We start from the raw sequence: 12,642 nt of genomic DNA, 5'->3' as shown, positions 1-12,642 counted from the left end.
TTGTAAACCCTCTTTTTAACCTATAAAATTATCAATTCGTCACTTACATCTGGTGGGGTGCATTTCGCCATGAAAGTTGAGAAAGTAGTTCCAGTATTCCAAATGGATCAGATATGATCAGATCAAATTTATGTTTGTATGCATGAATTCATAGGCCAATCTCCATTCTGATTGGTTCTTCTAAAATAGTGAAAAAAAGTAATAAGTTATTCACAAATAATTTTGTTTTCATAGATTTGATTTGATTTGATTTCTTGAAGATTTGATTTTTATTCATTCATTCATTCATTTTCAGCTTAGATTTTGACGAAAAAGAAAAGAAGAAAGTTCTGAGATACGTGATCATATTGGGGAGTTCTGTTTTGATAACCAAATTTCAATATCCGGGATTTACATTTTTTTTTTTAAATCAACTATAAGACAATTTATGTTTAATTGTAGGAAAAATCGGGTTTGATGATAAAATTATTTTTTAAATATTCCAGCATGCACAAATACATTACGAGACGTTCTAACGACCTCTGCAGTATATTCTAGCACAGAAAAAATAATAATAAAGACGCTTTATCCTATTTTTAAACACCTTTTTAATCGTGTTTTGTTTTTAATCAACTCTTTGTATAAAAATTTTCTGTTGCTGCCAATTGCCGTAGGACCTACCCATGCCAGTGGAGAGTCTCTGGCAACTGCTTTACTTTGTAAATGTGGCAAACCTCCGCTTTCTTTCCACTAATCTTTTTTTCTCTATAATAATTCCTGCCCCTTCTCGAAGTTTCTTGCTGTTTTGTCCTGTCTGCGTTTTTCCCCTCTATCGTGTGTCTGTGTGTCTGTGTGTGTCTGTGTGTTTGTGTGTTTGTGTGTGTGTGTCTGTGAGTGTGCGTCTGTGAGTGTGCTTGCGTGTTTGTGTGCTTCTATGTGCTCTCATCACTTTACCTTTTGCTTTGCCGCTTCCATCAAATTCAGAGGCATACATCTCCACAAGCTTGTCGTCTACGTGGGTCGGCCTGTCTTCTCCAATTACAGTGATTTTGAAAAGTATCAACTTGCCCATTTCACTCTTCCGCTTTCAAATGTAAGTCCACATATTTCATATTACATGAATTGTTTTAATTGTTGCTGTTGGAATTTAAGATTTGATTTGAATTGAATTGATCTGAATATCAACGACAGATCTAACATTGACAATGCAGATAAAATCCATGTACATGCAACTGAAAACTGTTGTTCGCCAAGTTTATAATTATTAGCAAATATTCTTCTTCTTTTTTTGTAACTGCCGAATAATATTGTTGCTAAAAATTAAGACTGGTCAATATTGTTGAAGTTGATGTTGTTTTTAAAAGTGAAACATAGTGAGACGATATCTTGCGCCAGACGACTTTGTTTGTTTGTTTCTTGCTTTCTAATATCATTTTGACATCTTGCTATGAGGCATCAAAATTGCAACATGTTTCATAAATTGCTATAAATGACTAATATAGGTCCTAGATGATTTTATATATGGCATCTGGTACCCATAATTATGTAGAAGGGGGCAAAGCATTCACGTTTGAGAACCTACGTATGAGATGGGTCAAAGGGTATCGAATGCTTTGTGGCCCAGGGGTGTATTTCTTTGGGATGTTAACAAGAAGGGTGGTAATACAAACAAAGAGTGATGGGGTGTATATTTTTCAGTTGTACGTTTGTGAAGAACGCGTTGAATTTTTATGACTGTATGGAAAGCATTTGAATCGCTTCGACATTTTCGATTGTATTAACTTAGCCGAAGAGACGATGTAATGTTTACTATAAGAGAGAAAGAGAGAGAGAGAGAGAGAGAGATTATTTACTGAAAAACTAAATATCGTTTTGTGTCCCATGAACATGCAACAAACAAACTTAGCTGAAGATAAAAATAATGCATGTGTTGTTGTGTGTGACAAAGTGAAAGAGCCTTGCATTGCAAATGTGGATTTTGGGACGCATCATGCCCAGACACATGCAACCGTACATCAATAATCATAAATTACCAAGTATCATATATGATTGTATATATATATATATATATATATATATATATGTGTGTGTGTGTGTGTGTGTGTGTGTGTGTGGTGAAAACTTTGAATAAGGAAATGGGTCTTCGTGTATGTCAGACATGCCCACACTTTGGACCTCACGAGCATTGAAAATCAAGGGTTGTGGGACGAACACGGTACTAGGGCTTTCTACAGCTCAAGGTATAGAGCACCGGTCTCATAGCAATCCAGGGGTCTCGGGTCCGAAGAAACCCATTTTCTTTGCTCAAAGTTTTCACTTTTTAATCATTCGTTTCTGGTTAGTTATCTCTTTCTTTGTTTTCATTATATTATATTATATATATATATATATATATATATATATATATATATAATATATATATAACATATATAACATTATATATATATATATATATATATATATTATAAAGTGTGTGTACGTGCGTGCGTGTATTTGTACGTTAATGTAAATAGAGCTATAAATAGGAATGATGGCATCCTCTATTACGAAAGTTTGTTTATCTTGGAATGAAATAAGTTTCATTAATCCGAATACGAGAAGAAAGTCGCACACTAATGATCCTTCAGAATTGGAAACGTTATTTGATTTTCCGATTAAGCGAACCTTCCAACTAGCGAACGTTATTTCATTGTCGGACCTAGTATATCATTTTCGGATTGACGAACTGAAACCGTGCTTTCTACACACGTCATCACCGAGACCATTCCACACACACATGCACACACGCACAAACACACACACACTCTCTTTCTATGCATTCTGTATATAGGCCTAATATACTAGTTTGCATGCATATCATGTATATAAGTATATTTTCTATTAGTTCATCAGCTACAGACTTGCACGCGTCTCGTCTGATACAACATTGACCACTCAGTGTATACACACAAAATTTGAGAGTAAAGAGAATTTGTATTTCCTCCCCAAAAAAAGATTGCATATTGCTATTTACCATCATCATTTAAAGTCTTTCCCCATCAACCACTTGCTTAAACACTTATTGCTTTGGTTGTTGATGGTTGATTTTTTTAGTTTCCTGCGTTTATAGTTATTCGTGTTTGCTTATACTTGCCTTTGGTAACCCCCCGGTTACAAGGGATGAGCGTTACTTCTCGAGATACGCAATATAAATGAGTAGTCAATAATGTTATGTAGTCATCTTATGAGAGTCTGGCTGTTGACATCATACCAATTTGTCACACGATGTCTTACAAAGTGTTTGGCGCGGTGTAGAAACAATGATGTATCACCATTACACTATGCAATTACATGTAAGATTCCGAAATGCTATCTTGTTCACAGCTCGGGTTCTTGGCAATAAGATCTTGTGTGAAATACTATACAATCATGTATTTCAGAATATACTAACAGCTTTTGGTTTATTCAATGAGCCCAATAATCGAAATAAATCACCAGCTTATCTGTAGTGAATCTATATCTACGTTAGATGCGCGGTCTACCTCGCGATCTTTAGGAGTAGAAGGCACAATGGGTGTGCGTGGAATGGCCGGGGTAGCCCGGGCCGAGGTTTTCAACAGCTCCGTAGGCGGAACACTTCGACATCCACTGGCTGTAGGAGCTGGAGCTGAATATCTGGAAGTCAACGGCTGTACCCCTGTAGTGGTATGAGTTAGTGGAATGACAGGCACCGGCTATGGCGTTTATCTGCGGTGCAAAGAAAGGAGGGAAGAAAACGGCGTCGATTACCATCAATCTTTGGCCACATCATTGTTGTTATGAGATGTTTTCTTTCTCTTTGCTTTGCTTTTTTTTTGGGGGGGGGGGGTGTTAATCCTAGAATAATAACTTTAGACAAAAGAGTTCGTATCAGCTTTCTTCAAATGTCAGTAAAATAGGACATGACACTCCATATACTGTTATTCCAGTAGATTAAGAGAGCACAACTTTCACAGAGTTACAATTACAAAATATGACACGAAAAATGAAATAAGCAGTTTTTGCTGTATAATAGAATGTGTATGACATACAATACTCACAATGGATACTGCATAATATACAAATAGTTACACGCTGTTTTTGGAGAGAACGTGAAGACAAGAGTGCAAAGATCCGAAATTTTTTCTCCCTTATACATGTTTTCGCGTATACTTGTCGAATTATTATGGAATGAAGAGAGGAATGAAAGAGGATGCCTATACAATTTGGCTGCATAGAAGTCGTAGAAAGTGAAATGCAATACAAGACAAAATTGTAAAGACAGTGTAAAGTCATAAAGTAAAGATGTAATGCTTTTTACAACAACAAAAATGAGAAAGCTTTACTTTCTTGATTGAAAACGTGGCAACTCTGCATTTCATTTATACGCATCCTCATCTAGCTATCAGCTTTAGATGGAAATTTGATTTTTCTCAGAGGTTTTATTTTACTTAAGATATGTCTCATTTAACATTTAATGCCGGTGCATGCTAAATCATTTAGTTTCTAGCTTTCTTCTTTGTTTGATGCACTGCAAAGTACCTGAAGGTAGTGGCCATCGTCAGCAAGGTCGATGATGTATTCCAGAAGAGTCTGGCTCAGACAAGTTGAACCGCCGGGAGTACATCCAGAAGAGCAGCAGTACCTTTGGGGAGGATTTTAAAGAGATGGAAGACCCCCCAAAAAAAATGTTTACGAAGATAAGCATGAAGAATATGGGTAAACAGAGGGAGACGACAAATATATATATAGATGGGAATAGAAATGAAGAGAGGAGAAATTAGAACTTGGAGGGAGAGGGGAAGAGGAGAGAAGTGTGAGATGTGAGGGGCTGAGATGTGGACAGGGGAGGGAGAAAGAAAGGCAGAGAAACAGGGAGGAAAAAGAGGAGATCGAGCTGAGAGGAGATGTGATCACGAGAACAGGACCCCGTTTTATCAAAAGATAAAATAGATTTTAAATGTCCTTACTACACAGGCTGCCATAGACTTACAGTTGAAATCAACTATAGTATATAATCAATTTTAACTCTTCACAAAACAGGGCCCAGGAGACATATTAAGGTGAGGTATAAATACACGGAGAATTGAAATGAAAATAAAGGAGTAATATGAGAACGGACAGGATGGTACAAGTGTAACTAAGATGAAGGATTAAGATTGAAGAGTTATCCATATGCAAGGAACTTCGTATTCTTAAGATTTTGTTAGCCCGGGTTATTTGAAATTGCTATGGTTAGACGACATGAACGAACAATACTCTAATAAACGGAGTTCTATTATATGTATTTTACTCGTCCCAATTCGCTCACAGTTTCATTTATTTCCTTTCCTCTATTTTCTGAGGTTTTTTTTTTTTTGCATTTTCTCTTTCTTTCTATTTCTGTTTCCTCTTTACATTTTTTTTTTCTGCACTCTTTCTGGTTGCAGCTCTTCACCTACTTTTCCCCTTCCTTGCGTGGTAACCCACATTGTACAAGCATAGTCTTTTGGGTGAGTACCTTCATTTTTTTCCCGCCGAATTAATAAGTGTGTCTGTGTACGTCTCTTCTTGGATTGATCATGGACATGAAAATGCTGTTATTTTTACTTCCTGTGGATTCTTCAAATGCATGTCCAATTTCAATAATTACCTTGCTGTTTCTTTTTTTGTTTTTAGCTGAAAACAATATTTATTTTGAAGTTGAACTTTGAACAATTTTCTACGAGATGAATAGTTGTGATCAAGAGCAACACACTGTAAACTTATCAAAGAAAAAAAAACATCGTAAACGAAGTAAAAGTATTTCATTCAGGCCATTCAACCTGATCTGTTTTGGAATTTTCATACACTCGAATCCTTAATTCATAGACAAACAAAAGACAGACAGAGACGCAGACCCCTTGCGAATGTTATGATGAATATACATCCGTGTGAACATACGAAGATCGTAGAGCCGTGTAGCCGTTGCACGTGTCGACGATGTTGGAGTACGAGTCCGCGCCGTCTCCGGAGCCGGATGGATTGAGCACCCCGTTGTCTGTCAGAAGGTAGATGCTTCCCGCGTTGTGGAGAGCGAGTACTTCGCACGCAAGCGACTGCACAGTGGAACCACAGGATCCGCCTCCTCCTCCACCTTCGATTAAAATTGATGTCAAATGATTCATATCGATGTACTGTCAACTATTATACTAAGTTGCTTATCACGTTATTCCAAATTAGATATTAGATATTATGCCTATTCATTTACATCAATCATTGGCTGATTTATTGAGTAGTTGAAAATGATAAGTGCCGTCCACTGTTATTGTATTGTATAATTTATATTGTTTTATGTATCTTATGTTAAAATATGAATATAAATTGAAATTTAACTGAGACTGTCGATGTGATTTGTGGGTGTTTGAGTGTGTTTTCAAATTCAGTATAGGACCTACATTTCAGTCTACATCACAACAGTTATGTGTGACACTGTTGCGAATAAACATGTTTATGAATAAGTAAATGAATTGATATATACACATATCGTCATTTACATGCTATTATAGATAATCAAAAAATTAATTTAAAAAATGGGGGGGGGGGGCAGATTGATCTGATATAACTGCTCTCACTTAGCAAAAATAAAATATGTGTACACATAATTATCATGTATGTATGTATAATCAGGTGTTCATCATAATGATAACACTGACAATGATCATGTTGATGGAGATAATGATAATGATGTTATAATTCATCTTATCGTACGATTAATCATATCATATCATTGTTTTAATTATCAATGATTATTTTCTTCAATATTATCATTACAGGCTTATAATACGGCATTACATGTGCCCGATGGTTTGCTGAAGCAACACTTGACGCTGCTCGCCTTGGTGGGACAAAGGTTGGAGATGTAGTTGCTGTACGGACACTGAGACGAATCGATGCAGTGACCCACTTGACCGTAGGTGCTGTGGTCGTACTCGGCGCATTCATCGTCGCTGTCAACTGTCATGCACGAATGGGAGAAATTCGGAAAATGTTATATATCATTTGATGCTGTATACTACACCATTAACTGAGATGTGATATAGGCCTACATTCTCAGGCGTTATTGAGTCAACCACTCAGGGAAACGACTGTCCCCAACGCCTAAAAATCTATTTTCAAAGGATATATATATATATATATATATATGTATATGTATATATATATATGTATATGTATATATATATGTATATGTATATATATATATATATATATATATACATATATATTTTGAAACAAGGAAGGAAAAACTGACCAGAAACAATTGTAATAATACATAGCGAAAACTTTGAGCAAAGAAAATGGGTTTTCATCGGGATTCGAAGGTAGATGGTAGATGCTTCCCGCGTTGTATATATATATATATATACATATATATATATATATATATATATGGATATATAATTATATATACATATAATACATGTACATATAACAATTTTATACTATTTTCACCCACTCCCGATATTGTGCACCTTCCATCGAAAACAAAACAAAACAAAACCTGAAAATCAGTCTCTCATTTAGATTTATAGACATTACAGCGGCATACAATGAGAACCTAACCACAATATTTTCAAATTGTCTCTTCTGAGGACCCACATGTCGAGTTCTTTCCAATATTGTTCAAATCGTATCATTACACCATAACATCGCTACGTTACTGTTCATACGTCTGCAGAATGTGGCTGTTTGTTTGTTTTCATTATCTGTATTTGAGAAGAATCTGTTATTTCCCCGCGTATCCTATAGCCTTTCATTTTATTTTCTGTATTTTGGTTCTATGTTGCACCCGTGCTCCTCATCTGTTTTTTTTTTACATTCTGTTCAGAATTTGGGACCTACGCTTAACAAGCTTGCTTTTAAGTAAATTCCGTCACATTTCATGAGCATTATAGAGCCAAACTTACGAATATTGACCGCCATGTTTTATATGTTTACAATGATTTACTAAGCATCTTAGCCGGATATTGTGATTCACTTTATTTTATTTTATTTTATATTTGATGTACATTCCTTCATTGAGAAATATGAAGATAAATTGAATTGAATTGAATTGAATATTTACAAAATGTATAGGGCAATAACTCCCTGGAATCCCGGACCCTTCCCCTTCCCCTAACCCTAATCCTAACCCTAACCCAAACTCTAACCCTAAACGTAACCCTTCCCTAATCTTTACTCTGACCTTATATCACTAACCAGTAACTAGCCAGGGGTAATTATCCTCGGGGGGTAAGTGCCCTAAAACGTTTTCAAATACATATATTCACAATTTTGTAACAAAAATGATAAGTGCAATATACATGTGATGTAGTATATCTGTAGTAGTAGTAGTTGTTGTTGTTGTAGTAGTAGTAGTAGTAGTAGTAGTGGTGGTAGTAGTAGTAGTAGTAGTAGTAGATAGTAGAAGTAGTAGTATAGTGGTCCGACAGCAGTCGTAGTATCAGAAGTTATAGTAGTAGTAGTAGTAGTAGAAGTAGAAGGAGTAGGAGTAGTAGTAGTAGTTATAGTACTAGAAGTAGAAGAAGTAGTGTGATAGTTTTTTAAAAAAAAAATCAGTAGCAGGAAAATACCAACATGAGTATAATAGTTGTTGTGATGTTGCCAAAGCTGACTTAGCGGCACTCTTCTGCAAAAGGTGAATAGTAAAGTCATTAAAAACCAATGAGTAAGACGAACCTGTGAAACAGCACTTGACGTTACTGGCCTGGCTCGGGCAAAGGTTGCTGATGTATTTACCGCCGGGACAGGCGGAGGTCGCCACGCACTCTCCCACACACCCGTAATTGGCGTGGTCATACGACGAGCATTCGGGATCGGTCGCGGCACCTTAATATCACAGACACAGCAAGAAGAGCAACACTTTTTGTTGAGTAATTTAGTTGGTAATTACAAACTGCTGCATGACTGAGTCGGAAGTTTCGGTGAATTAAGATTGTATCTCATGACATAATCTCAAATTATTGCATCACACTTTATCTGGTTTTCCCCTGATTAAGACCTAGGAAAATGTTCCCCATGGAAAGCAGGATTTGCGAAGCACTGTGGCTGTATAGCATTGAATGTGAAAACTTGCCACCTACAAGGACACAATTAAATACAATGTAATTTCCTTTTTATTTATTGTTCCTTATTAAACATTTCATGCAATTTTACATTCCATTTGATTTCAAAAGAGAAGTACAACGCAAAGTACTCATGTTAAGATGGGAAAAACAGATATAAGCAAATATTGATAACGTGCAATAAAATGAACCTAACAAGCAGAAACTTGAAGAATGTATAGGCTGTTTGTAATGATTTAATTTCAGCACAAGGTATTCATGAAGAAAATGACGAAACGGACGAAAACACAAAATGTCGAGGATGTTTGTTAGCATAATCACCATGTTTCAGGTAATTTTTGATCAGATCGTGACTAACGGCAACTACATTATTATACAATGTACATGCATCCTCAAATGGAAATGTCCAAAGCCCATGCAGAGTGACATGTTCCCTTATAATCAAATTCTAGTTTTTATAGAACAATTTATTCAGCAGGATTGAAGGACAGTTGAATTTTGCCCACATTATGATAATATAGGTTTTCCCGCCCAATTTCATCAGATTTGCATTCGATTTAACGATGCGACCATTCAAGTTTGAGAGAATTTGAATGATCGCCGAGATCGACATTCAAAAAGGTAACTACTTCATTCAATTTAATTTCATCAGCATACGATTTCATGAGTTTCTCACACAAGGGTGTACAAAGGGCATTAAAATAAAAAATGCAAGTTCAACGCATTCAAATTCGCATCAGCACCGCCGTGGAGAGCGTTAAGTAATTCAAATTCACCATAAGGCAAACAATTATAAAGTGTGGGCAGTCTTTTTCGTTGTTGCGTTTATTCTTTGTACTTACTCAGCTGTTTGAATATGCAAACTTAATATACAATGTGATTTTTTTTTACTCATACTAGCTAATAACTCGTATAACCCCACTTTCAAACACATTTAATTCATACACGATTTTAGCCGCTTCTACATTACAGAGTATGCGTGAACAACATCTCGAATACGGACAGAATTAGCGGATGAAGCATGACCTTGACAACCAGCAAAACTGGCGATATAACCCTTTGGTGAAATAGGTTTATCTACATGTCAGCTGATCCGATTACGGCATTTTATGATAACTTATGATATCGACACGAGGAACTAAGGAATAGAATCAAAATGGATCAATATGGATTTGGACGTATAGGGCCCCTAAGATATTCTGGGATATGGCTATTTCAAATGTTGCATCCATACTGTTAGGAATGAATTGAAAGTGACAGAAAGGTCGACAGGAAAGAAATACCAATACAATTAAGATAATCAAATAAAACTTTGAAATGTAAATGGTATTGTATCATCCAATCGTATGACGGTGAAAAAAAGACCCTTAGAAGTAGTTTATGTTGATTGAATTCGAACGTTCAAAGTGCAAAGTTGTGTTCCTATAAATGAAATTGAAACTGGTATTTGGCACGAATTTGAACGTCTATCCAGCTGGCGCGAAATTGAATGCCAACTTTGAGTCCTTTTAATTGAATGAATTTCTCTCTAAATTGAATGAAATAAAATCTAAAAGGAATGACATGAAATGAAATTGAATGCTCAAAAGAATTAAAATGAACGGTGAGAGGAGAGCAGTGACCAAAATCGCTTTAATCTGAACGCCTTTTGATTAATTCGAATGCAAATCTGATGAAATTGGGCGGGAAAACCTATAATTATAAAGCACTTAATATACATCCAAACGTCTTTAAAAAAAACAATAAAAAGAGAGATCTGCTTTCGAGCTCTACGAAAACGTCACAACGGACATAGTGACAGAGGGATCACACAAGGTTCTAATAGGATATTCGTTACTTAAAATATCAGTCTAGTATTTCACACATTCGGTCACGTGCTTTCTCTTCGACTTGGCAGAAGCAGAGATCTTTAGTAATATCATTATTTGGTATCAAAAGCAAAAGCGAAGATCGATGTGTTAACTGACACTGCTGAAATTATTTATAACCATTACCGCTGAGATCATGATAGGTCTCATTTCTATAAATAACAGTGATTTCACAGACAAGAAAAAAAGGAAATGTTATAGATCCATGTCAAAGGAAAAGAAGATAGGGCCTAATAGAAGAAGTAAGGGAGTGAAAAAGAAAATATGCCATCAGATTCAATCACGTGACTCCTATTTGTCTTTCAGAAAGTAATTCATTAAGTAATTCATTAAGTTTATGTTACACTGATGTATATATTATGAAATTCATGTTTCACGTAATGATATATAAGTCAGCAGTTTTCGTAATTACGAAAACATAGAGAATAGCCTACCATTCGAATAAAAGATGTCAAATTCGGGGGAGGGGGTCGTTAGATGTAACAGTTCGCATATACACTTGTATTCAAACTAACATAAATATTTCATTTTACGACAGTTGCATTTAAATAAATCTGGGAGAGAAATGAAGAATGAATTAGAAATTGAGAAATCTGGAAAGTGCCTGAAAAGTGGAGAGAAAGAAAAAAATCAGATGAAATGGAAAGAAAGATACATGCAATGTCAACATGAAAAAGAGGTTTGCTCAAAAGCAAGGCAAAGATAAACAATATTTGGAAAAACATATGAAACAAAGTATTGACATTAGGAAAACAATAAGCTTGGGGGGGGTTGTAAAACACTGAATCATTTTTTTTTTTTTATTAAAACGAGAAGCAAATATGGCACATATTTTCTCCATCACCTGTTCTATAAAAACGTGTAGACTGTAATACATGTAATACGACAAGCTGATTAAGCATCCAGGATCCGGACGTCAAGACGTTCTCGGAATTAAAACAGTAAGACCAGATGAATTCATTGATTTAATTTTGCAGCTTTAATCAAAGTTACCTGAAAGAATCAGAACTTACATCAATTGACTTTGAAATGCATTATAGGAAACGATGCGTGATTACCGATTGAAACAAACAAACAAACAAACAAACAAACAAACAGACAGACAGACAAACCAGCAAACCAAAACTTACGAGCCAAGCCAACGGCAACGAAAAGTACGATCGAAAGGACGACCTTCATGATGAAGCTGTTTTCTTGCAGGCGGAAGAACGATAATACACAGTGAGCCTAGTGATATATGCTTGCAATTAAGAATTTTGGAGCAATGGAAGTGACTTTTATTCTCTCAACTCAGTCAGAGCGGCAACATGATGGGAAAACCAGCACTTGGCGGTTGAATTTGCATCTCAAGTGGAGCGCGTCACGAGTGTTCGTTCCTGATATCGTCGAGCAAAAACAAAAACAAAAAACGCGAAAAACACAAACGGAAATGAGAAAGACATATCTGTAACGACGTGGCTGACTGAGTTAGTTAGCAATCCGACCCTCCCATCCTCTTCATACTGTGCAATATGACCTTGAACAAACAGTTAAAATGAAGATAACTTGTAGTCATGGCCTCTTTCCTTTCCGACACACACACACTCATGTGTTTTTTTTCTGTTTTCCCAATCACTTACACACCAAATAGTACACATAAGTATACAAACACACACAATGCCATAATGTGGAGAGATATTCGATCCTACCTCTCGATATATAGCAATCTTTACTCT

The 12,642-nt window shown here is 35.9% G+C and overlaps 1 protein-coding gene across 1 annotated transcript; it reads right to left on the bottom strand.

Moving 5' to 3' along the window:
* Nucleotides 1-3,510: 3,510 nt before the first annotated feature.
* Nucleotides 3,511-12,106, bottom strand: LOC139712060 (uncharacterized). Its single transcript, XM_071623896.1, has 6 exons — nt 12,058-12,106; nt 8,674-8,823; nt 6,790-6,951; nt 5,899-6,091; nt 4,519-4,621; nt 3,511-3,705 (listed from the first exon to the last, which is right to left on the bottom strand). The coding sequence occupies exons 1-6, from the start codon at nt 12,104-12,106 to the stop codon at nt 3,511-3,513; spliced, it is 852 nt and encodes a 283-aa protein (XP_071479997.1).
* Nucleotides 12,107-12,642: the final 536 nt, after the last annotated feature.

Source organism: Diadema antillarum, unplaced genomic scaffold (genome assembly GCF_040938485.1).
Source record: "Diadema antillarum isolate AM-2024a unplaced genomic scaffold, OU_Dant_1.0 seq00001754_RagTag, whole genome shotgun sequence".
NCBI classification, from domain to species: Eukaryota; Metazoa; Echinodermata; class Echinoidea; order Diadematoida; family Diadematidae; genus Diadema; species Diadema antillarum.
The sequence above is the reverse complement of the archived record's forward strand: the minus strand, read 5'-3'. Positions and strand labels throughout refer to the sequence as shown.